The sequence below is a fragment of the Asterias amurensis genome, chromosome 8 (genome assembly GCF_032118995.1).
Source record: "Asterias amurensis chromosome 8, ASM3211899v1".
Classification (NCBI taxonomy): domain Eukaryota; kingdom Metazoa; phylum Echinodermata; class Asteroidea; order Forcipulatida; family Asteriidae; genus Asterias; species Asterias amurensis.
The window spans coordinates 1766348-1792232 of record NC_092655.1 but is presented as its reverse complement, the minus strand read 5'-3'; the positions used below and the strand labels follow the sequence as shown (position 1 = coordinate 1792232).

General features: G+C 36.3%; 2 protein-coding genes across 4 annotated transcripts in view; both read left to right on the top strand.

Annotated features, from left to right (window-relative positions):
• The window catches only part of LOC139940559 (uncharacterized), a 61184-nt gene extending 46351 nt beyond the window's left edge, over positions 1-14833 (top strand). For 2 of the 3 annotated variants that reach the window (XM_071936863.1, XM_071936862.1), the window contains 6 exons: positions 786-1280; positions 4368-5484; positions 6437-6724; positions 8521-8766; positions 9245-9420; positions 9880-14833. In XM_071936863.1, the coding sequence (XP_071792964.1) occupies positions 1029-1280; positions 4368-5484; positions 6437-6724; positions 8521-8766; positions 9245-9420; positions 9880-10152 (2352 nt within the window). In that variant the 5' untranslated portion in view covers positions 786-1028 and the 3' untranslated portion in view covers positions 10153-14833. Of the gene's footprint in view, positions 1-531; positions 652-785; positions 1281-4367; positions 5485-6436; positions 6725-8520; positions 8767-9244; positions 9421-9879 lie in introns of those variants that run through there. The other variant, XM_071936860.1, reaches the window with a different exon arrangement.
• A 681-nt stretch (positions 14834-15514) lies between these two features.
• Positions 15515-25293, top strand: LOC139940579 (uncharacterized). Its single transcript, XM_071936901.1, has 4 exons — positions 15515-15694; positions 18393-18494; positions 21056-21224; positions 22884-25293. Exons 2-4 carry the CDS (start codon positions 18424-18426, stop codon positions 23118-23120), a joined length of 477 nt encoding a protein of 158 aa, XP_071793002.1. The 5' UTR covers positions 15515-15694; positions 18393-18423; the 3' UTR covers positions 23121-25293.
• Positions 25294-25885: the final 592 nt, after the last annotated feature.

The following is a 25885-nucleotide window of genomic DNA, read 5'->3' as shown; positions in this document are numbered from 1 at the left end:
TGGCCTTCCTCTCCGGACCTGTTCACACACAGGTCACGATAATATAGAAAGTTTCCTCTTCTTTACCCCCTGACTTCATGAACGTAAGGCTTCAGCCTGAGAGCGGGCTAACGTCCGGCATTGCCTCCCGATCCCCTTGCCGCTTTGAATATCATTCTGTCATGGCTCATTAATTTGGTCGCTAATTAGCCGAGTGTTTATTTATTTTTGTTTGTGTTTGGCACGCACGCAATCCTCCGTCTTGCCGGTCCGTCTTTTTTACCTCTTCCCGTCTCCCCCTGGAGGGCTTTTCGTTTACTTTAGTTCCATTCACCGCCCGAGACATCCCTTCTGATTGGCTGACTCTGAGGTGTATAGCAGGAGAGCCCCTACCACGCATGCTCACACCAATCATCTCGCAAAGTGTTTTTCCACCCCTGAGAGGGCAAATCCCACGTGCCTGTGTGTATCATTCACTAGATAATTACTGGCTATTTTAAACACGCCAGCAAGGCAAAAAGTCTTTAGCATGAATGACATGATAAGCTATCTGGATGTCCGTCTCAAGTGCCCTCGTAGTAAAAACCAAGTCCCCATTCTTGAGTCAGATCAGACCCCGAGACCGAAGCGTCGAGTGTAGTGCTTTAGAAAAACGCACTGCCAAACTCGCAGGTGGGCAACTTCGTAAAGACTGTTTATACAGCAAGTTGATGTCACTCTGTAAATACAAGTCTCACCATATTTCTCAAGTGAATGGTCACGTTACTCAAATCTTCTTTGCATTTTTTTGTTTCCCCTCTCTGCAGGATAAGTGTTACGTGTGGAAACGCGAGAGTTCGAGGCAGATGACTGCACGAAGTGTACTGATCACTCATCGAAAAAACTAGGACACATTATAACGAACGTCTCGGATTATCTGCTGTTATCTGTACCAACAAGTCATCAATCCAGTCCACGGAGCTTGTATTCTTACAAGTTGTGATCTAATCACCCAAATCGTCAATTCTTTCGGGATCTGTGTTTAAAGTGAAAAGTCAAGACAACCAAGCATGCTGATGGGTCAAAGTGGTGCCGTAGTTCTTACAACACGCGGGGCGTTGTTATTTACATGCTATCTAGCGGCAATACTGACCGTGTCTACCTCACTACCAACGGGGATGCCGACCACAACGTCGGCATCCGAGTCGCCGGCAATCGAGGAGTTTTCCCCCATCAGTGAGCAGCTTGAAGCTGGTGAGGCAACCGAACTCCTGGAAACCTCGCAACCTGATACATACCAGATCTCCGAATACGACGCTAAGGTAAGCATTATTTAAAAAAACTCCTTGAACAAATAAGTGATGGTTTTCTTTTTCGTGGCATTTGCAAAGTTGTTTTAGTGACAGGACCAGGTTAGCTCATGGTTAGCTTGTCATTTCACTAAATCGTCACCTTTTTGCATTTATTTGATGTTTACCGAAAATAATATTATAATGTATAAAATTTGATAATGTTTCACATGTGGAAGCGAGGAGAGTGGAATGAATGTCCCACATCCAAAGTCAACGATTTAACATACATATGAAATGTTTTTGAAGTCTGTCAACGAATATTATTTGGTGACCATTCATATTTAATTACCATTCATTCCTTTAGAATCATCAGACACTAACTTATATTGTTCATTATTTGCTTTAATCAAATTTTGTCAGAAAAAAATTTCAACAGAAATAACAAACATGAAACAAACAAACAATTTTCTTTTGGGATATTACTTATTTGAACGTGACCTTTTCTTTGACCTCTTCATGTGAATTGTAAATAGATATTTGTATGATGTGAGAAAAGCTATAATCTTTCATTTGAGGTGTTCAACGAACAATCCACCAATGAAAATGGTAGTTAATTAAAAACTTTAAAATAAATTTTCGGGACCCAAAATATTATCCCACGTTCAAGAGCCACGTACAAATAATTTGCATGATCTTACATGTACAGTAAAGGCACTGGACACTATTTGTATAGTTATTAAATAAAAATGATTGTTAGCATAACAACTTAAACGGCTCCCTCCCGCTAAAGTAACGTCGTTTGTGGGAAAGATGTTATCGCACTTAAGTATAAGGCATCTGAAGAGATACAAAATGTGTGCAACAAGGGTGTTTTCTGTCTTTATTCTATTGAAACTTAAGTCAAATACAGTTTTTTACAGATTTGTTAGTTTATGCATAGTGTTGGGATACACCAAGTGAGAAAACTGGTCTTTGACACTTATCAAATGTGTCTCTTTAGTGTCTTTGACGTATGCTTCATAAGCTTTCTATTTGCGTTTTATATGTAACCAAAACCCTTGTCATAAAAACGGGTTTCTTCAATTTACTTTTTCTCAAAGAGGCCAGGATTTATTCGATTGAAATTAGAACGAACTTCAATTAAAGACAGTGGACACTATTGAAAGTTGTCAAAGACCAGTCTTCTCACTTGGTGTCCTTACTCTATGGTGTGTCTTAACATTATGTAAAAAATAACCAATCTGTGAAAATTTTAGCTCAATTGGTTGTCGAAGTTGCGAGATATGAATGAAATAAAAACACCCTTGTCATACAAAGTTGTGTGCTTTCATATGCTTGATGTCGAGACCTCAAATTCCTAACTTGAGGTCTCGAAGTCTAATTCGTGGAAAATTACTTCTTTCTCGAACTACGTCACTTCAGAGGGTGCCGTTTCTCATAATGTTTTATATGATCAATCTCTCCCCATTACTCGTTACCAACTGAAGTATGCTGATAATTATTTTGAGTAATTACCAATGGTGTCCACTGCCTTTAAAATCGAGTTGAAAGAACCCGACTTTCACTCTAAAATGAGTTGTCTGCCAAATGTCTTTGCAAGACATAGTAGATGGCGGATAAAACGATTTTTTTTACTGTAACCATGTAGGTATAACATAAACCTGAATCCACTCTGTTACCAAAATGAATAATGTTTATCTCCGATACAAATTTAACATCTCTTAGGATCTTGCTCAGCAGCTGTCAATGTTCTATTTTATAAGCAAAGCTTCCACACCCAAAAATATTTTGTACTTTCAACCTCGAAATTCAAACACGTCCATAATAAGGGATTTGTGATAGCACCTTGACACGTCCAGTCCGTTTGTTACTTAGAAATCCACCTGTCCTCATCCATGGAGCAAGAATGTCCACGCTAAGCCTTGTTGATTGCAGGTTCCCCATTCAGTAAACTGCTTTTGTCGAAGAAAACAAAATCTGCTACTGGAAGAAAAAAAGTGTACGATCAATGACAGAGTAAACACTAAATATTGTGTTATTATTATTAAGCCACCCCTGCTTACCCGATAGTATTTAATACTTTGATTTGAAATGTGTACATCACACAATGCGAGATTCCAGTTTACTTGTTGAAGGAGACTGTTTTGGGATCTTAGATTGACATTAACTGGTGTTTGCTGGTAGAGTACGCTTGGTTAACTCACAAGAAAGCTCCTCTATTATAAGGCCTTCATGCCCGGCTCAGCAGTCACACAATAAGGCCAAATAATAAAAAATACCAGTTAATCGTCTCCTTCCTCATCCTTTTTTGATGCCTCAACCTTTTTTAGTATTTTTTATTTCATGCAAAGTTTCAAATCATACATAGAGTAAGTGGTGACGTTAAGCCGAAGAATAATTGGTGGCCAGTTTGAATTGAAATACTTGCCAGCCACCGTTGAAAGAAAAAACAATTACAAAACAAATGCCCTCGTCCTTCTCTTTTGGGGAAAACTCCGTACGATCAACTGGTATACTTTCTTACATGGCCTAATTACCAAATCAGGCATTACTCGTCCCCCGTCCTGTACCTGTTGAAAGGACACAGTGTGCGGACAACGACCAGCGTGTGTCTGAATTGAAGAATCCCAAAGACCGGAAGGGTTTCCCTGCTACGGTTGTTTGCCCAACACAGGGCTTGACTTTTCAATTTACCTGCCTATCACCAGCAAATCATGTAGAATGGTGTGTCAACAAGAGGATTACAGTTATTTATGTATAGAGCGCCCTCTGCTGTCAAAATACTGATAGACAGATGTATTTTACACTTCAGACACTAATAATTGGAAATACAGCAAATTTTTACAAATATATTAATAATATAGTAAAAAGACGTTTATCAAGCGCCAAATTTTCATAATGGTCTCAAAGAGCTAAATAGAAAGTTAAAAGCAATTACCAAATTACAATGCAAAGGATTTCCAAAAAAAAATATATAATTTGAAAAGATACTTACAAAATATGGCAAAAGTGATTATCATTGAATGGTAAATTTAGTCCCATAGCTCAAAAGGGAAAGACCAAAGTTGGCGAGGAAATGTAATTTTGATGATCGTCCTTTTTCATATGTTTGTGCAGAAATTTCTCCAGAGTTATGGATACATGCCGACCTACATCCAATCAAAAGGAAAGTGGGAGTTTGTCGACAGGTCCAAGATGCCGGTAGACGAAGTCACCGTGAAAACCACCACACCCTCACCCGTCAATCTCCGCGTAGCTGCGGGAGGCGACAACCAGAAGGCCACGGTCACGGCGGAGGTCGACGCCAATTCAGATTCGTTAAAACTCGAGGAACGAACAAAGTTCTCGGAAGCCATCCAGAAGTTTCAGAAACGGTACCGGCTTCGGATAACAGGCTCCGTGGACGACGAGACGCTTCGGTTCATGCAGCAACCGCGGTGTGGTGTTCCCGATAACACCGAGAGCTTCAACACCAAGAAGGGTCTTCAGAAGGGTTCATCAACGACTAAGATCAAAGGCAAACTGGGGCTATCAGTCGGTAAAAGCACCCTCAAAGCCACCATCAACAATGACAGCGGTAGGCTCAGTGGTAGCAAGTCAACTTTAGTGACAAATGGCGGTAGGACGACTGTGTCATCACCCAGTCTCAAGCTAGGAGCCTCACGGACTCAAGACAGTGTGTTATCTCGTAGCCCTTCAAAACCATCCGAGCCGATCTCGGTGTCTAGCCTTCTAACGAGAACGACCAAGCCGAGAGCCACCAGCCCTCCACGGGCGAGCACTTCACGTGGAACCCCTCAATATATCACAGAGGTGACTGAAATCATCACTGATTTCGTCACGGAGGAAGATGAACTAATGACCACAACAAGACCCAAGACATCCTCACTGACAACAGTTGGTACGCCACCCGTAACCAAGTTCGATATGCTACGGAGTAAGAGAAGTCTCGAGGAGGTCTTGAGCAGCATCCAGCAGAACCGAGCAAGAGTCCGCAACAAGCGGCAGTACGTCTACGATAATGGCAGCAACGCGAGCAACATTGGCTTCTCTGATGTCATTAGCTGGCGTATCATTGACGCCTACTACTCGCAGCACTTCAGCTCTGCGGACTTGAGGAGTCAGATCGAACAAGCCTTCCGTAGATGGTCAGAGATACTACCGCTCAAGTTTGAAGAAAAACCGAGTGGAGATTTACTACTGGTTGACATCCATATATCTTTCATCGATAGCAGTAAGTAAACAATAATTAATTGATTTTTTTAAAAGGAACATTACAGAATTTGTTGTTGTTAACACAACAGTTGCTGGCAGTGAAAGTAAACTGCATGTCATCAATTTGACAAAACAAATTAATAAAACACTCACTGAACGATAAACTCCAAATGGGAAATAAGTTGTTCATATTTCTCATGAAATATGACACTTCAGATATAAACATTTAAAGGGATGTTTTCTACTATCATCATCATCGTTATACCGTAAGTTTTATGTAAATCTGTAATCTTCTTAGACTAGTTTTTTTTCCAACAAATTCTGTTATGTTCCTTTAAAAATCCCATCACAGAAATAACTCGGATTGTGGGTCCCAGAAAACCAGTTTTTATTTCTGGGTTTAGGCTGACCTGAAAAGTGGATAAAGGGAATGAAATGACCAGATAGTTCCATGTCACATGCACCATATTTGACTGGTATCCTGCTAAATTGAACTTATCCCAAAAGTGTTAAGCAAAGTTTTAGATAGTATAAAACATTGTTAGCAACCCCCCCCCCCCCCCCCGAAGTGACGGGGTTTTATGAGAAAGATGTATTTTCTCAGTCAAATAATAAAAGACTTCGGCTGATGCCTGTTTTATCATGCATCTGAAAGTCACAAAGTAAATGCAACGATTTGTTTTTCTTTAATTGTTCTCTTGCATATTTGATGACTAACTGAGCCAAAATATTCACAGATTTTATATTTGGTGCATATGTTGGGATACACTAAGTGAGAATACTGGTCTTTGACAATTACCAAAGGTGTCCGGTGCTTTTAAGAACCTCTATGAAAATGAGCCTAGTTTTCACTGTTTTAAGCTTTTAAAAAAGCATCAAAATTTACAAAAATAAAATAATATGCCGTTTTGTTTCTTTTTGTTCGTGAAGATGAATAAAAAGTCATTTTTTTATTTTAATTTTATTTGTAGCCAACAGCGGACATTTTAATGTTGACTTCAGTAGTGTGGAGCTCGCCCGATCTACCAGTAACTGGGCCATCCTATTCAACGATGACATTCAATGGACCTACAACTCGCACCAGGGCAAGAATCTCATCCAAGTCGCCGTTCATGAAGTTGGTCACGTGCTCGGCCTGACCCACATGAACCAATCAGACTCCATCATGTATCCGGTCTACGTGAACTTTGACCCCAATGATAGTAACTTCCGGGTGGTTATTGACAACCAGAGCCGGCATACGGCTACGTCCATTCACGGTAAGTTGATCTGTTTAAGTTTAAAAGGCAAAGTTTTTTATTTATTTATTTATTTATTTTATTGTAAATCTTTAGATACAAGTATGATGTGACAACCAGCCCATTTGGGTTCTGGTTGTCACAGAGGAAGAGCTTAAAACCACTGAATAAATAAATTTGCACTTTAAGACAACAAAGATAGTATTAGAACCATTGGACATTTTCGGTAAACATTATTGTCCAAGGCCCACACTTCGTGTACCACAACTTATATACAAACCTGTGAAAATTGAGGCTCAATCGGTCATCGGAGTCGGGAGAAATTAACGGGAAAACCCACCCTTGTTTCCGCACCTTTCGCCGTGTCATGACATTATTGTGTTTAAAATAAATCCGTAATTCTCGATATCGAGAATTGATATTGTTTTAATGTTTTTTCAAAAAGTAAAGCATTTCATGGAATACTATTTTAAGAGAAGTCTTTTACCATTTACTTCTGTAAACCCTGTAATTTATTTGTAAATCTGTGAACCTTAATTTTGTTTTCTGTTCCGAAAGTGTCCAATGGCTTTAACAAAGTAATACAATATAACTACCGTATATTCTTCTGCCCAATGATGTGATGTGTTTTTAACCGTAAACTAAAAATTCAATAAATTCGGCTCCAACAAATCAGTCAAACCAAATCTGAATCTAGAGATATGCTGATCTCAAATAACTTTTGTGTCAACAATTCCCTCCAACTAAAAATGCTTTTACCAAGAGCCTTGAATTTAATGGAACACATTACTAAAATCTAAAGGGTTTCCTCCATAAACATTATTAAAAAGAACTTACGATTTGCCGAGCTCGACTCTCCACTGCCTCACCAGGTCCATTACATCTGTGCCGTAATTGCATGCAAGGAAGAACCATGGCTGCCTTGCTCTAGTATTTCACACACCTCAGCCCACTGACTTTAAAACTGGTACTCTGCACCTAGTTACACTTTCTCCGCTTCATACCCAATACAACCACTCTGCTCACTCGTGTATACCAGTGAAATTGCCAAGACATTCCTGAGGGACGACGCCCCACAGAACAAAAGAGACAAACCATTTAGCAATGCCTTTGTACTTATGTTACAAGTACTGCTGCTGCACAATAGCACTTGCACACCTGCCAAAACTATTTACAACAAAGCAGTTGTTGCATAGGGTGCGTTCTTTTAGCTTCCCTGGGTCGACCCCGGTGTGTGGCGGTTTTTTTTTTCCAGGACGAACGTGTGCAGATAATTACCCACGTTCGTCCTGGTAAAAAAAACCGCCACGCACCGGGGTCGACCCAGGGGAGCTAAACGAACGCACCCATAGTAGCGCTTGCAGTAGAAATTGTACAGTAGTAGCTAACAACAAAGTAACAATTTCAATCACCTTCCTTGTGTAATAGCTGTGGCATACAACTAAAATATTTTCCTCTGGAGGGATGTACTTATTGGAAGCATGTTGGAAGTAAGAAGAAAGATATAAGAAGAAATAATATTTGAGTGTCTTGTTTACGGACACAAGTGTCAAGAATGGGACTCAAACCCACACCCTTCTAACGAATAACGATCAGGAAGAATTTTTTTCCCCTGTAAATCATCAAATTATCAAAATTGCCACTGTCAGGATTTTTTTCTTCTAAATCGATTTAAAAAAGGGAATCTTTGAGGATGGCAGTTTTGGTGTACAAAAACGAAATTGCGATCAGGAACACCAGAGCTTGAGTTAATTGCTCGACCACAGCACTCCACAAGTTGATCAAAATTATATATGTTATTGATGTCCAACTATTAGGTGTGTGTTCAGGCTCCTTCGATACCGTCTTCGATTGGGTGCGGACGGTAGGCACCAAGAAGAAGTACAGCTCAGTGTTCTTCCGTGGCGATACCATGTGGGTGTATGAGAACACCAATGGGAGAGTGAAGTACGGAGACCCACGTGCTATCAGTGATATGTGGACTGGTGTACCTAATGATCTGGATGCAGCTCTGCAGATTCTACCTAGATCAAGCACGACGGACGACCTGTACTTCTTTAAGGGTGAGTTGTCTTTTTTAAGGGTGATTATTTCAATTCAATTCAATTTATTGTAAACATCACATTAACAAACATGATTTTTTTTCCAGTGAGCCATCTTATACGATAAAAAACACAAGATAAAGTTGTAAAATAGAAAGGAAGAACTGTAAAAAGATGACCTGGACATAATACAGAGTGACAGAAATATTTACAACCATCCTAATTCCCACTATATAATGTCTACTCAGGCTGGATACTTCACGAAGGCAACAAAGGGATTGCCCCCCCCCCCCAAGTAGAAATTTACAATTTCCTCATAGGGTTCTCTTTACCAAGATGAAAATGCCTTGGTGCCTTTGCCCTTTCAAAAACTAAGCATACTCGCTGTCTGTCATTTTTCAGTGTGTATAATGTTTTCTTTTTGTGTGGGCTCCTTGGTTAGTTTTCTTGAGAATTGTGCTTTATAAATTCATATTATCATAACGATGACCTTTTACAGGTAACCGCTACTACCAGTTTGACAACATCAACAGGCACGTAATGCAGCTAGACGGGAGACTCATCTCAGAAGGCTGGCCGGCAAAATCATCCAGCTTCCCTCGAATACCGGACAATATCGACACTGCATACTTCGATAAGAGAGATGGAAATGTGTACTTCTTCAAAGGAACACTGGTAAGTCAGTTAAGGAAGATTTGTTTACTTATCTTAAAGCAGGCTTGAATCCTTGATTTTGATTGGTCGATCCATAGCATGATCCATAGCTACAAGGAGGGTGATATTAACTTATTTTGCTTTGCCCATATCACAACCTGCGTACTGTGTGTTTTATAAGCTTTACGCAAACGGCTTATTTAAAAAAGCTAGTTTCATTTCAAAAGTGGTGCTTTGCACCAAATGCTGATCGTCACATGCAATGCTTGAAGTTTGCTCGTAGATAAATTCGTTATCACACGCGCGTTGGTGGATATGGGATGCTGAAGCCCTATATTTTTCCGTATTCCACTCGCACTTGTGTGTTAAGTTACAATGTTTACTAGAAACCAGTATGTTAAAGGTGTTACAGGATGTAACAGGCGTTACATTGATTGGAAAGTCTAACTTTTTTTTTCTGCAATTGATTTTGCCCTTCAGGTGTATGCCTACGATATGGAAGCTGGCGGCTGTTGCCTGAACAACTACCCAATGTCAATCAGCAGTGCTTTTATCTTCCGCTACGAGCCAGGAGGACTACCCAGCTACCTGAACGCTGCTTATTACTCCATCTACAGTAAGAAGGTGTTCTTCTTCAAAGGAGATACCTTCTGGGAGAACGAGACGTACAGCCCCGCCTCTAGCCAGGTAGTGAATAGGCTCGGCTATGGGAGCGCATGGAATGACCACTGGAACAACATATGTGAAGTGTAGACATGCGTCCGGAATATGGGCAACGTCCACCAAGCCCAGTGCTAATTTTATGAGAGCTTTTGTGTGTGTGACTGATGGCTGATAGTGGGGTAGCTTTATGTCATTGGCTGGTCAGATACCATCTTGGTGTACAGCTTGGTCCGGCCAATTCTACTCCAGTGCGATAGCATTATAGCATAGGACTATGAATGAACATGTACATGTATTCCAACATGGCGTCTGTGACGTCACGAGACTTCAGATGTCTAACCATCTTAAGGACGTGCTACACAAACACATCACGGCATCATCTTCTATATCTTTTTAACGGATCGACTATTTGGGATCCACTGGATGAAGACCCTGTGTGTACGCCGTGAAACGTCGGAATTGAAAAGTGCAATCAGAAAACACTGCCCGTCCCTAATGGAGCAGAGAACTGAACAATAAATTGAACACAAAGAAAACGGGTCAGAGTTCTGTGAACAACCGAATACCTAAACAACCTGCAGTATTAATGGAACCCCAATATATCTTTAGAAGCGAAGGTATGAAGAACCGACTTATAGCATTTTTATTCCACAATGGAGGACGGTTGTCAACGAATTCACCAAGAATATTCCGTCCAACAAAAAGCCTTTTAAGAACAAAATCAAATTGTATATTTCTATGAATTTTATAAAATTTATGGTTCAACAAAAATGTAAATGGTTCTCCCGTAGTGTAATTGCACAAAGTTTTATTTAAGTTTATAGGTGGGAAAAGGCGCTTAAAACCACTCTTATAAAATAAGAAACGCAAAATACTTATGTTAAAGGTCAATTTCAAGTTACAGTTGCATTTTTAAAGCTTCGTTTTTGCTACTTTGTTTTCATGCACCATATTCGTTTGCATAAATACCGTTTGGCTTGATTGTGGCAACAATTTCTCATTGGCGAAATAAGATCATTTTGGAAACGTTTTTTAGTAAGTAAAACTGACGGATCGTTAATTACTTTTTATTTGAAAAATTGCACATGTTTTTAATAATTGTAAAGAAAATATTGTTTATTTAATGTATACTGGGCCAGTATATCATATGCTTTTATTTGTCTCGTTTAAACTGAGGCATGTATTGTCATATGCTAATGTTGAGATCGAAAGTATCTGGTACATTCTTACATAAACCTCCCGATCAGATGTGACCCGGGTCCCGTTGGGCCTGACCTATTACTGGATCATTATGACTCGGATTCTGTGTCGAAACAACCCAGAAATGGGTTGAACTGATGCAGAATTTGAGTTAACATTCCATGAAGAAGAAAAACCTGAGCCAGAAATTGGAATTCTGGTGACTTTTGATTGGGAAATTTTAGGAGTGCAAAACAAAATGTGTTTGTCCCCAACAAAATATTGACACCAAACGTTTCAGAGTGTAATAGGCCCTTTACAAATCCACGGCTTCGGCCCAAGATTCGGCTCAGATTAGCCGGGCACTCGTAGTTGTTTTGGCAATTGCGCGTGCTTTGCGTACGCGCCCAGGGTTTCAGACCAGGGAACGCAGCCTGAAGCCGAAGACGTGGATTCGTAAAGAACCATAGTTACAAAAAAATTGATCATGTTAAAATTTCCCGTCCTCCCAGCTCTCCCACGTGAATAATTAATGACTTATCGACGAGGCACACTGTGCCATTATTCACGATAGATAAAGACTAACACCCTAACACTAAATAGTGTATACTATAATGGTAAAGCTAGTATTTAGTTCTAATTGTAGGAGGTAAAATTCTAACCAATGGTTTATTTTACGTAGATCTAACCCATGGGGATTTTGAAACAAAGATCAACGATTGGCTAGTCATAATTAACCTTGTTTGACAATACCCAACGTAACGGTACAGTTTTTCTTCAAGGACTAAACTAAAGTTTACACTCTACTGCCTACTTAAAATCACCTTTGTCAATTTTCTACCGGTCGTTTCATACTTTCAAACCTCAATGCAATACGCAGACATTCTCCTGATCGCCATTTTGAATGTCCTTGTTTTGAAGAGCTTTATCTTAGTTGGAATTCGGCATTTTACTATGTTGAAACATTTGCAGATGTAAGACTTGTTGCAGCACTGGTACACTTTCTTAAAGAAACTGCTGGTATTAGTGTCAAATCACTCCAACTTCCTTTAAATGCACATTCACTCAGTAGCCGTTTTGGAATTCATGGCTTAAAAAGCCGGAGGGTAGGTGAAAGCCATTTTTAAAAAGGGCCCTTTGTCTCTTTCGTTTTGCATTATGGGAGACTTTTGAACGCCAGGTGGCAGCAGACTTGCCAGCTAAATTGCCATTTTTTACTACGTCAGTCTGAGCATGCCCACATTTTAAAGAACAATGGATTTACCTTGTATGTCTGCTGCCCTCTAGCGTTCCCAAAAGTCTCCCATTTCAAACCACATGTTGACTGTAACTTCACACGTATTGTTTACTGCACCACTTACTGTTGGCATGCTCGTATATTATTTGTGTAAAAAATCTTGATTATGACTTCGCTGAAAAATTTGCCAGGGTAGATAATAATAATAACGAAACCAAACAAAACACACACACATTGCTGACGGTCTGAACGCGGGAATTTTATGGCGGTTGTAAATAAGGATGGTAAACTTATTAACAAGTTTGTAAAATCTACTACATGCAATAAGAATGTGTATTTATTTGTTTCTCACAACAACCTGGTAAAGTGGTAGCATAGATGTGTACTGATCAAACATTGTATATAGTTTATCCAATGCCGCGGAGATGTGGCGTGGTTTAAATCTTGGCAAATTTTTCAGCAATTCTTGCGTTTAATTTTTTATTTTGACCAACCGGCATTATAATCTTTAAATAAGTTTGACATTAAGCCGTTTTTTTTACGTAGACGTTTTTTGTTTTAGTCGATGACATGTTTTGTGGTACTTTTAAGTAAACGTAAACCTGAAGTGTTTGAATAGCTAAACGGTGGTGGGCTGTATATTGATACCGACATAAATGACGTCATCATGTCAAATTTAAATATATTATAATGAGCTAAGTGCTCCTTTTTTAGCTTAATGACAAGAGTGACTCGTTTATGTGTAGCTTCTTTTCCACCTTTTTGTTAGCACAATTGACTCCACTCGCTTAATGCTACTTACTATATTTCTTATTAAGTATTCAAGTGTTTTCTTATAATGACTGTATACAAACTTGTGTTTGTACTTGCATAAGTGTTTAAATTATTTGACCTTTAAACGAATGTGGCTGGTAGGGATGTATATGTTTTTTTTCTTCTTTTTTTCTTACATGTACAACTTTAAAACAAAGAAAATAAGTGGAGAAAAACACACAATGCCATCATCAATAAAACGAACGCGTTTTCCTTAACATTCCTTCCGGGTTTTTTTTGTGTGTTTTTTTTCTGGAAGGAAAGAGATGGTCTTAGGTATACACAAGCAGTATATGATTTACTGCTTTGGTGTCAAATATTTGGTATACAATCATGTTGGTAATTGTTTTTAAAATATAGGAATTACCTATAACATATTTTTGCTGGAAAATTGAGATTAACTTTTCAAAAAGTAAATGTAATCAGCAGATTCAATTTTATTGGCTAAATTTTCAATTGTAATTAAATATATTTATACATTTAAGCCCTTCTGGTCCCTTTGATATTTTATAAGTTTAACAAATATATATATATTATTTGTATGTTAAAAATGCTTATTATCGGTATAATCTTGGGTGCGTTTTAGTACATGTCAAGGGTACTGGTATTGTATTAGTTTATTTGAAACACGTCCTACCAAATTAGTTATGATGCAGGCGAATGAATTTTTAAAGAACTTGCTCTGGAAATCTGCTTTTTATTTTTGGCGAAATAATACAATGCACTAACTTAATAACATAAATAAACTTTGCGGCAATAAAGGGACAGCAAAAGAAAGCAAGCCACACAATAACTTGAACTATGAGCGGCAAAAGACAGAAAACCAAGACACTAAATTATCTGCAAATCTTTAGGTGGGCGCTCTCTAAGGTCGATCTCGGTTTTGTGATGCAATTGTTTCTCAACAGAGGGATTACACATTATGACGTCATTGCATATGACGTCATTGTAGGTAGGGCCTATAGGTGGAAACGGCCCCTGGAAGAATAGTTGATTGCAGCCCACACCTTGATGTGTCTGGCGACTCGCATAAAAAAATATAATCAAACAAAATTAATCTTGACACGATTTTTACTTGAGATTGGTGACTTGTCTAATTCTTCCCATCTTCGTATAGACTCTATGATAAAGGCATCCATTACAAAGCATGCACTTGACCTTTGAGTCCGTTTTAATGCTACATTTCTGTTTTTGGCATAGATTAAAATCTGTATCATATACAACTTATTTTCTTACATAATATTCTATGAAAAAAATAATGTTAAAAATAAATGTGTTTTCATTTTGCGCAAACTTCTAAAACGTAGATTGCATGTTTTTGCAGTTGGGCCTGGATTAGCACGCCATTATCTTTGTAAATTCTGTATAAACTTGAATATAAATAATTGTTATCTTCATATTTGTATTCATGTATAAATAGAAAGCGGCGAAGGGTTTCGGCGCCAGAACAATCGTCCATTTTCTATATAAGTTATGTATTCCAGTGATTTTACGTTTTGTGTGATGAACATTGGAGAAGTAAAAAACAAACATTATAAAGTATCTGGTTTATTATGAACCTGGGCACAGGTTTATGTTTTTTTTTTAATAAAGAGTTATGATATTTCCTAAAAATCAGAGTGAACGAGAAGTTATTGATGTGAACTTGGCCTTCCACGAAAAACATAAAAACAGGACGCTACAGTAGCTTTTAGAGCGCTACAGTAGCTATTAGGTCAATTGTTATGGTTCCTAGGACCACATCTAGCTCCACATCTAGCTACCCAATCATGACCACTAGTCTACCCCTACCCCCCAAATCCAACCACCCATTATTGTTCACGGCCCCATACCCATGCCCCCCCCCCCCCCCCCCACCAGCCCATCCAGTAGTGCATCACCACCCGAGCCCAACCACCCAGCACTGGGTTCTATACCCAGATTGATCATACCCATGCCCCCCCCCCCCCCTAACCAGCCAATCCAAAAATATCGTAGTCCATCACCCCTACCCCAAAGTCCAACCACCCAACGTTGTCTGGGGGCGGCGGGGCCCATAGCCTTATTCCCAGCCGGCCAGCCAACCAGCCCATCAACAGTCGATACAAAATAAATATTGTTAACAGCGCCCTCAATTGAGAAGTAATAGCATTAGTATGGTCCCTAAACTACTTATGTTACGTAGCGTAGCAAACGAAAGGGAACTAGACTGCTCGTTGGATTATTTACTTCTGCAACGAAATCAATGCTTGTTGTTATGTTATGACATTTAAATGTTGTGATTGGGAAGATTTTTCAATCAATATTCAGATTGTTGTCCGTCGTCTGCGAATGCGAATGTCACCATCGGAATTCACATCGATTTATAGTCAAGAGCCAGCCAGAGAACGAGTGCAAACTCCAGGTAGACGACAGATATTTTGGGTAAGTTTTGTTTGGAAAAAAATCGCAAAGCAAAAGCTGTCAAATATCAGGCCTGTCACACGCACAGTCACCAGGTCACAGGGTCGGTGTCGATTGCATAACAATAACAATTTGATTGTAGTTCTTGTACTTAGTCCGTATACATTTGACCTAATATTGTTAATGAGCCATGAGTGTTGCTACTGTCACTGTGTCACTGTCAGTGTCAGTATGGTGCCACTGCCAGTGCCAGTGTGCCGGTTGTAAAGGACTGAGTCTGTACCCCGGAGATTGTGGTGCGTGCACCCCCCCCCCCACCTCCCCCACCCCGACCCGGCCCACACACACGGCGAATTTTGTGCAAATCCCTCTTTAAATTTCCCTTCAAACATTTGGTTGATTTTACTTTTTTGTATGTATCCGAAATTTTGCTTTTGTTCCAGCCTCGTTTACAATTTGGCTAGACCAATAATCAATAATATTATTTGTTTGTTGTTGTAGTAGGGGTAGCAGTCATAAATAATTTTTATATCTTTTAAAATTGTATTTTTCAACAATTCTGCTTTTGGTCACGCCTCAATTCTAATATTAATGAATAATAATCGTTTTCTCCCCTTATCTTGCTTATTTTATTTTTTCTAAATATTTCCATATTTTGTTTTACTTTTTTGTGTTGTTGGTGTACCTACCTTATTTTTTATATCTTTTAAAATTGTACGTTTGAACAATTCTGCTTTTTGGTCAAGCCTCATTGGCAATGCTAACAATGAATAATAATAATCGTTTTCTCCCCTTATCTTGCTTATTTTATTTTTTCTAAATATTTCCATATTTTGTTTTACTTTTTTGTGTTGTTGGTGTACCTAAATAATTTGTGTATCTTTTAAAATTGTATGTTTCAACAATTCTGCTTTTTGGTCAAGCCTCATTTGCAATGTAATTAATGAATAATAATAATCGTTTTCTCCCCTTATCTTGCTAAAATTATTTTTCTAAATATTTCCATATTTTGTTTTACTTTTTTGTGTTGTTGGTGTAATTTTTATATCTTTTAAAATTGTATGTTTCAACAATTCTGCTTTTTGGTCAAGCCTCATTGGCAATGCTAACAATGAATAATAATAATCGTTTTCTCCCCTTATCTTGCTTATTTTATTTTTCTAAATATTTCCATATTTTGTTTTACTTTTTTGTGTTGTTGGTGTACCTAAATAATTTGTGTATCTTTTAAAATTGTATGTTTCAACAATTCTGCTTTTTGGTCAAGCCTCATTTGCAATGTAATTAATGAAACATAATAATCGTTTTCTCCCCTTATCTTGCTAAAATTATTTTTCTAAATATTTCCATATTTTGTTTTACTTTTTTGTGTTGTTGGTGTACCTAAATAATTTTTATATCTTTTAAAATTGTATGTTTCAACAATTCTGCTTTTTGGTCAAGCTTCATTTGCAATTCTAATAATGAATAATAATAATCGCTTTCTCCCCTTATCTTGCTTACTTTCTTTCTCTAAATTGCTTCATAATTTATTTTACTTTTATTGTGTTGTTGGCGTACCTACATAATTTGTTTATCTATTAAAATTGTATGTTTGAACAATTCTGCTTTTGATCAAGCCTCATTTGCAATGCTAGCAATGAATAATAATAATAATCGTTTTCTCCCCTTATATTGCTTGTTTTATTTGTCTGCAATTCTAATAGACCAATGATAATAACTTTTCTCTTTTTTATCCCCTGCTTATGAATCTTGTATATGTTAAAATAATGAAAAAATGTCTCTGTAATTTCCTTCCAACTTACTTTTTAAAAGTTGAATGTTATGTTTGCTACAAATTGTATCCTGTATTTGCCTTAAACTTATTTGCAATTTTGATAGACAAACAATTAACAATTATTTCTTGCTTCTCTTGTATTTTTTGTTTTCACTTTTTAAACATTTTGTTGTACATCCTTTTATTTTTGTTGTTGCACATCATTCGTATTCTTTGAACTTGCCCCTTTAAAATTCCATCCGAATAACATTTCAATTTTTGTTTACTATTTGTATTCATCCTGAGTTTGGCTTTTTGGTCAAGCCATTTAATTTGCAATTTTAATGAATAATTGTGAATAATAATAATCGTTTTCTCCCCTTAACTTGCTTATTTTGTATTTTAAATATTTTCTTATTAGTTTTATTTTTGTTGTTGTAGTGTAGGGTTAGATCATTTTTATATCTTTTAAAAAATGTTCTTCGAAATTCCTCCCCATTTATCTTTTGAAAATGTGAACCATTTGTGTGGTTCTGCACTTCTGCTTTTTGTTGAGCCATTTTGCAATTCTAATAGACCAATAATGAATAACAAAAACAATTCTTTTTTTATCCCATGTTGTATTTGTTTTGAACTTTTTAAAAATGTGAATGTTTTTTCTATAATTTGTAAATGAACATGTTCAAGCCTTACATGCAATTTTGGAAATGCAATAATGCATAATAGTAACTTTTGTTACCACCCTTTCTTCCCTAATTTCTTGCTTATCTTTTATTGATAAACATTTCACTTTGAAACATTTGTTGTTGTTTTTTTTTTTTACCTATATCATTTGTATATCTTTGAATGTTCAAAGCACTTCCATCATTCTTTGGATTGCTCTATATTAAAGTCAATATTATTAATAAAACTGCAAAATGACAAAGACATTGAGTTCACGCAAACTTGTATATTTCTTGACAGATCCACAGCAACAATAGCTAGAATCATAGAGATGGTTGCTGTAATGAAGCACGCGATCTTCCTGGGGAATAAAACCTCCTTCAATGTGGAGCGGAAACTCAGGTAGGAATGAAACTCTACAACTCCCTCATTCACTCACTTGGTTGCCCACTGCATTCCTCTGCACTCCTCTTGGCAGTGAAGTGCAAAAACTAACACTCCTTAAAGTACAAGGGTACAGAGTCATAGTTTAGTCAACACTCCCAAATATATTTATTACTTAAAACTGGCTCAGGTAATGAGCACTTCAGTTTTTGAAAGGTCAAGCTACTTTTTGTAAGGATTCCCTTCAAATTTGGATAAATTTTTCACCCCAAAATACCGTTTCTCAGATTTCTGACTTGTGGTTCCCGTTGTCACCGTACCTCACTAAACAAGGGTCAATTTGGCATACTTGTGAAAATACCACAACAGTTTTGTGCTGATTTCTAATACAAGTCATCTCCCCCCCCCCCCCCAACAGCCATCACATGGCGAATTGTGCCTGCCTATTATGCAAGAGCTGGCACGCTCATCCCCATGATGTTTAGTGCACATTCAAGAGTCTGGATGGGAACAAGGTAGTCACCCTCATATGGGTGCTATTCCATATTGGACAACTAGGCAGGAGAGGGCAGGAATTAATTATGCACACATAATAGCAAACTCTGTCATGTGCAGTAGACATTTCAAATGTGTGTTATCATGGTTAAGAGGCTAAGGCTTTCACCCCTTAGGTACAAGGTAAACAGTAAAGGGTTGGGTGTACTTGCTTGCCCTGTAGTAGCTTGCTTACTTCACATAATTTTACATCTTACACTGTGAGATGATAAAATTCAGTGACTTTTGATGATTCATCATTGAAGGTGGTGAACCACAAATTTGACGTCTTACACTGTGAGAAGTTAAAATTTGATGACTTTTGATGAAACTAGCATCGAAGGTTGTGGACAACAACTTTTCATCTTGCATTGTTGTTCAGATGTTAAATTTAATGATGATTTGACATGTGCATAGACTAACTATATAAGTGTATATGATAACAAGCCACTCTTGGTCAAATTAACATGTAGGGATGAAATTGACTCATTTAAGTAAACTGGACACCTTTGGTAATTGTCAAAGAGTCTCTCACTTGGTGTAATTGATGTACATAAAACAACAAAATTTTGATATCAGTTGGTGGTGTAAGTTGCAAGAAAATAACCGGAAAAAACCCAGATGTGTTTTCAGATGCTTTTTTTCGACACCTCAGCTGAGGTCTTGATTCAATTTAAGTATTTTAGTGAGATATTACTTATTTATAAAAAACTATGTTTCTCGATACCAAGTAAGTTTTTATGCTAATTACCAATAGTGTCCAGTGTCCTTAAATAAATTATCATTATTATTTTTTTATGTTTATAAAGGATGAATACAAAGAATAAAGTCGCGGAATTTGGGGAATTTGGGTAGGGCAATTAACCAGAAACACGACAACTTTGATTTGTTGATGTTAGTTTTTTTTTTTTTTTTAGTCAAAATCACATCTTTTTGGGGCAAATATTAGAAGAAAAACAGAAAAAAGAAAAAAAGCATTCTGCGTACTTGCCTATTTTTTCCTTGTAATGGAAAACTGAGCATTAGTTTTGTTTGGCCAAATTTTTAAAAAACAAAAGTTTTTTTCAAAAATGACTTTTCTGAATGACCCCATGAGTAGCTTTCTGTTTCCCAATCAAATTCATGTCAGAAATTTTTTATTACAAATTTGCAACCCCAACCCCAATATCAATAGTTGGTGTACACATAATTTTTATATCTTTTCGTAAATTTTCTCCAACTAACTTTTAAACTTAAAATGATTTTACTGTTGTATGATAAATTTCTTTTTAATGAATAACAATAACTTTTCTCTTTTTATCCTTTGTTTATCTTGCTTTGTTCCAAATATTTTTATTTTTCATTTTTTTGGTCGACCATGTTTGCAAATTTAAATTACAGTTTTATTCCTTTATTTCTTGCTTTTTTTATTCTTGCTTTTTAGATATTTTAATTTTTAATTTTATTTTCCTACATAGTTTGCACATCTTTGAAATTTCATTTTTATGGTTCCCTCAAAAACTTTAAAATTTTAATTTTCTACTTTTTGATTGTTTACTGCAGTTTGACTTTTAGCTTCGCCATATTTGACATTTTATTAGACCAATTATGAAATATTGGTAACTTTTTCCTTCCCTTTAATTTTTTTTTTTTTAAATATGTGTCGCTGTAGGAAAACCATACAAATTATGAATCTTTAAAATTTCCTCTTTAAAGTTTCTTCCAACTAGCTTTAACTAGCTTTTATAAATTTGAGTGTTTTAAAGGCTACCTGCTGTTTAAAATTAGTCTGGGCCTTTGTGTAGATGAAATAGATGAAACACACGACCCTTTTTTTGCAGGGCAAAACTATTCAATAAGGCCAAAAAACACATTTCTGTTTCCAATTGCATGCCATCATAAACTAGGGTAATCTTTTTATTCTGCCACTTTTTGAAAAAAGATGTTCCCCACCTGTTTTTTTCTTCAGTGAAATGGGAAACATAACTTGAGATTTGTTTGGCCCAGTTATTAAAACAAGTTTTTCAACTTGGATTAAATTTTGTATAATTTTTTTGCCACTTCAGGGTTTACCACTGGACTGAGAAAATCTCCGTTAGGAAAGTTTTCCAATGGTGGTTGCCAAGCAATCTGCGACACTGGGACCTCTTTTTTGACCCGGCCAACAGCGGACGAAGAATAGATTCTAAGATTGATCGGAGCTGCACCTCCTGTCAATATCATCAAAGTGAAAAGGTAAGTTCAATGGACACTTTCAGGACAATAGGTGGCTGCAGGCAACAAAGCTATATACCAGAGCACTAGAACTTGCTGATTAGTTGATAGTATAAAACTTTGTGAGAAAAAACTTCCTCTGAAATACAACACCTTTTTGAAAAAAAAAGTAATTTCTCAGTAAAATCTTTGAATCTGAGAAAGACTTTAGGCTTTAAGCCTTTCTCAGGCATCTTAGCGCATACAAATCGATGCAAGAGGGAGGTTCTATCTTTTATTGATTTTTTTTCAACTTCCCCAACTGTTATAAAAAACATTCCAACATTATTATAAAAAAGAGGAATTTAATGGGGTTTTTTATGCTGAACAATTTAATTGGTGTACACATGGCTTTCTCTTCGTTTGGTCCAAATGTAAAGAAAAAGAAACCATTTTGCCCATCCAACTACCTTCCCATTGCCCATCTTTTTATTTGGCCAAACTTTAAATAAGAATCATAAAAAGACCTTGCCACTTGTTTATCTACCTATTTTCTCAGTGAAGACATGGTTTTTTTTTTGGTTTTTTTTTGGACACCCTATACTGCCTTCAAGTACCTACAATTGTTCACTCTTTTTTTATTTGGGCCAACTATCACAAATTTTTGCCAATTTGTTTTCTTAATTTAGTGCAATTATTAAACATGATCATATATTTTTTGTTTGGCTTAACTGAAAAAAAAAAACAATAAAAATACCCCCTTTTCAGTGTAACAGTAAATATGGCTATCTTTTTGTTTGGCCCAAAATTAGTTTAAAAAACATGTTGTCAACCAAAAATCTTACTCATGCTCTTAATTTGCCCAAAATTGAAAAAAATAAAAGTAAACAAAATGATTACAAAACATAATGCTCACCTTCATTCTTACCCATTTTCGTTATTTGCCTGAACTTTAAAAAGGTGAAAACGACAAAAAAAAATTTGGCCACATGTTTTTTTTTTAAGTTTCATTTTGTGTAATGGGAAACATAATTTTATTTTTGTTTAGGCCAACTAATAGAAAATGATGTTGCCCACTTGTTACCCAAATTCACTGAAAAGGGAACGTTTTTGTAATTTTTTTTTTCTCCCAATTTTTGACAAACTGGTTGCTTTTGGGGGTGTTATAGCAAACATGGCTATTGTCTATTTCTTTGTCTATAAAAAAGAAAAGGAAAAAAAAAAAAACTTGCTCACCTTTAAAATAGTTTTTGTTCCCCCCCCCCCCCAAAAAAAATGGCAAAATCATGACACAACTTCTACCTAAGTGTGCATTTTTGTCCACGGAAACTGTTAATTAATTTTGTAGCTGATGACATTTAAAAAAAATTCACAGCTGTCTTAAAGGCATTGGACACTATTGGTAATTACTCAAAATAATTATTAGCATAAAACCTTACTTGGTACCGAGTAGTATCGTAGTATTCGAGAAAGAAGTAATTTTCCACGATTTTGATTGAGCTCAAATTTTCACAGGTTTGTATTTTGTGCATATATCGAGATACAGCAAGTGGTCTTTGACAATTACCAATTGTGTCCAGTTTCTCTAAGAATCTGTTAAATTAAGTTGGTGAGATTTTATCCACTTGTTATTTTATCTTTGGGTACCTTCTGAAGTATATCTAATTGATGTAATGATCTTATTCTCATCTTGCATTTCAGGAAACAGAGATTGTAGAGACACTTTGCAAGAGTGGATTCATCAGAATAGACATCTTTAAACCCAAGGGTGCTGTTTGGATTCTTGGTAACATCTTCATTGGTAATAACTACGCGGAGTTAACCAAGATGGGAGAGACACTTTGCAAGAGTGGACTTATCAGAATAGACATCTATAAACTGACGGTGCTCTTTGGATCCTCGGTGACACCTTCGTTGGTAATAACTACTCGGAGTTAACCAAGATGGGAGAGACACTTTGCAAGATTGGATTCATCAGAATAGACACATCTATAAACCTCTTTGGATCCTCGGTGACACCTTCATTGGTAATAACTACTCGGAGTTAACCAAGATGGGAGAGACACTTTGCAAGATTGGATTCATCAGAATAGACACATCTATAAACCTCTTTGGATCCTCGGTGACATCTTCATTGGTAATAACTAAACGGAGTTAACCAAGATGAGAGACACACTTTGCAAGAGTGGACTCATCAGAATAGACACATCTATAAACCTCTTTGGATCCTCGGTGACATCTTCATTGGTAAATACTACTTTGAGATTGGTCGAGTGAACAACCCTGAAGGTTTGGCTGATGCTGTCAAGAAAATCAAGGCTGGATATTTGAACCTGATTTGTAAACCGGAAGGAATACTATGAATGGGGTAAGGAAAATTATAAATGGGCCAAACAAAAATATAATCGTGTTTCCTATTACACCGAATACATACCCATTACTTTTTTTAGGAAAATGTGACCGTCTCTTTATTTGGCCAAACTTTGAAAACAAAATCATAACAAGGGGTGCCCACCTGTGTACCACCTATTTTTTCAGTGGAAAACATGTCTATATTTTTGTTTCGCCCTTACTACCTAACTACCAATTTGTCAGCGTACGGAAACTTAACTTTATTTTTGTTTCACCTAAAAAACGGTTACAAAATAATAGATACCCACCATACACCAAAAGTCCAGTGTAATAGGAACATCATTATATTTTCGTTGGCTTAACTGAAAATAGTTATGAAATAACGTAAAATAGAGGCCCACTTTTTCAGTGTAAAGTTAACATGGCTATCATTTGTTTGGCCCAAAACGAGCCTTAAAAAAAATGTTGCTCACCTTTATAATCTTAAAACACAAAGAAGACAAAATGAATACAAATTATATCACCCATTTGTTTTATTGTGAACTAACTTTTATTTCAATGGAAACATAACTTTATTTTTGTTTAGTCCAACCAAAAGAAAAAAGTTGTTGCCCAAACTTAGTGTAAAGGGAAACATTTATATAATTTTGTGTGGCCCAACTTTGAACAAATTGTATTTTTGGGTGTAGTAAGAAAAATGGCTATTGTTTTCTTTAAACTAAATGATTGGCATGACTTAAATTAAGAGGTAGTGTACACGATTATGCAGGATAACAAAAGATCATCTTTAAAAATGTTTGAAAGCATACTGATTTTGAAGGAAATTTTTCTGAAAAAATATCTGGGAAAAAAATGGGTCTTACATCGATGCTTGTTTTAGAAACCAAATTTTTTTATTTTCTTTCTCCTGACTCACACATCAGAGTATAATTTTTTGTCAGCTCTACTGACCTTGTGTAATAAATACAGTAAAGGCACTGGACACTATTGGTAATTACTCAAAACTTTAAAACTTTACTTGGTAACAAGCAATGGGTAGCTGTTGATGGTATAAAACATTGTGAGAATCGGCTCCCTCTGAAGTAACATAGTTTCTGGGAAAGAGATAATTTCTTACTAAAATTTGTTTAATAAATAAGAGACCTCAGCTTTGGTCTCGAATTCAAGTCATCTTAAAGCACAAGTTGTGCAACAGTGTTGTTTTTTCTTAAATTTTTCTCTCGCAAACTCGATGACCCATTGAGTCCATATTTTCACAGGGTTGTTATTTTATGCATAAGTTGGGATGCACCAAGTGAGGGGACTGGTCTTGGATAGTTACCAATGGTGTCCATTGTCTTTTTAATACAAACTTCTGTATTGTTGGAATTAGATATCTGAGTCTTTAAAATCTTCTATTTTGAAGGCATGACACTCTACCGAGAGGAAAGAACACCAAAAAATATATCTAAATTTACTGTCTTTTATTTACTTCACTTTTATTGTTAATTTTCATCACCAATGTAGGAAAAGACTTTCCAGTATTTATATATCCATCCTTGGTATAGATTGTCTTACTGTCCAACTGTATCTGTGAGTTTTATCTTTTAATTTATTTGTCACAGAGTGTTGCAAATTTTCGTTGCATATTGACCAATAATTTGTTTAACAAATTTCCTATTATTAATAAAAGATATAGAATTATTTATTAATGTCAATAAAAATGTTATAATTCATAAAAGAGATAGAATTATTTAATAATGTCAATAAAAATGTTATAATAAATAAAAGAGATAGAAATATATATTAATGTCAATAAAAATGTTATAATTAATAAAAGAGATAGAAATATATATTAATGTCAATAAAAATGTTATAATTAATAAAAGAGATAGAAATATATATTAATGTCAATAAAAATGTTATTATTTAATAATGTCAATAAAAATGTGAAAATATTACATATAACTTGCGCCATGTTTTCTTTCTTACATTGTCTTTGTTTTAAAATATATTAGTTTAAAATGGTTGCCTAAAATAATTGGACTTAGTTAAAGGGGCCTTTAAAGGGTAAAAACATTAATGATACGAATAGAACTCCTTAAATAATTTATTGGCGAAAACGTTTTTTTAATTTTCTCCTTTTTTTTATCTAATTAAAAACAGCAAACAATTTTTTATTTTACATTGGCGCTGGATTCCTTAACCAACAGAGGGCGCTATTTAATTATTTATTCGACCAACAGAGGGCGCTATTTAATTAATTATTCCCATAAATATACAACGCAATACTGTACACACTAAGTTGTGTAAAGTTCATCACTCCAAAAAATGTATGATCTGTACAGTCATCGTTGTGGCCTAGTGGTTAA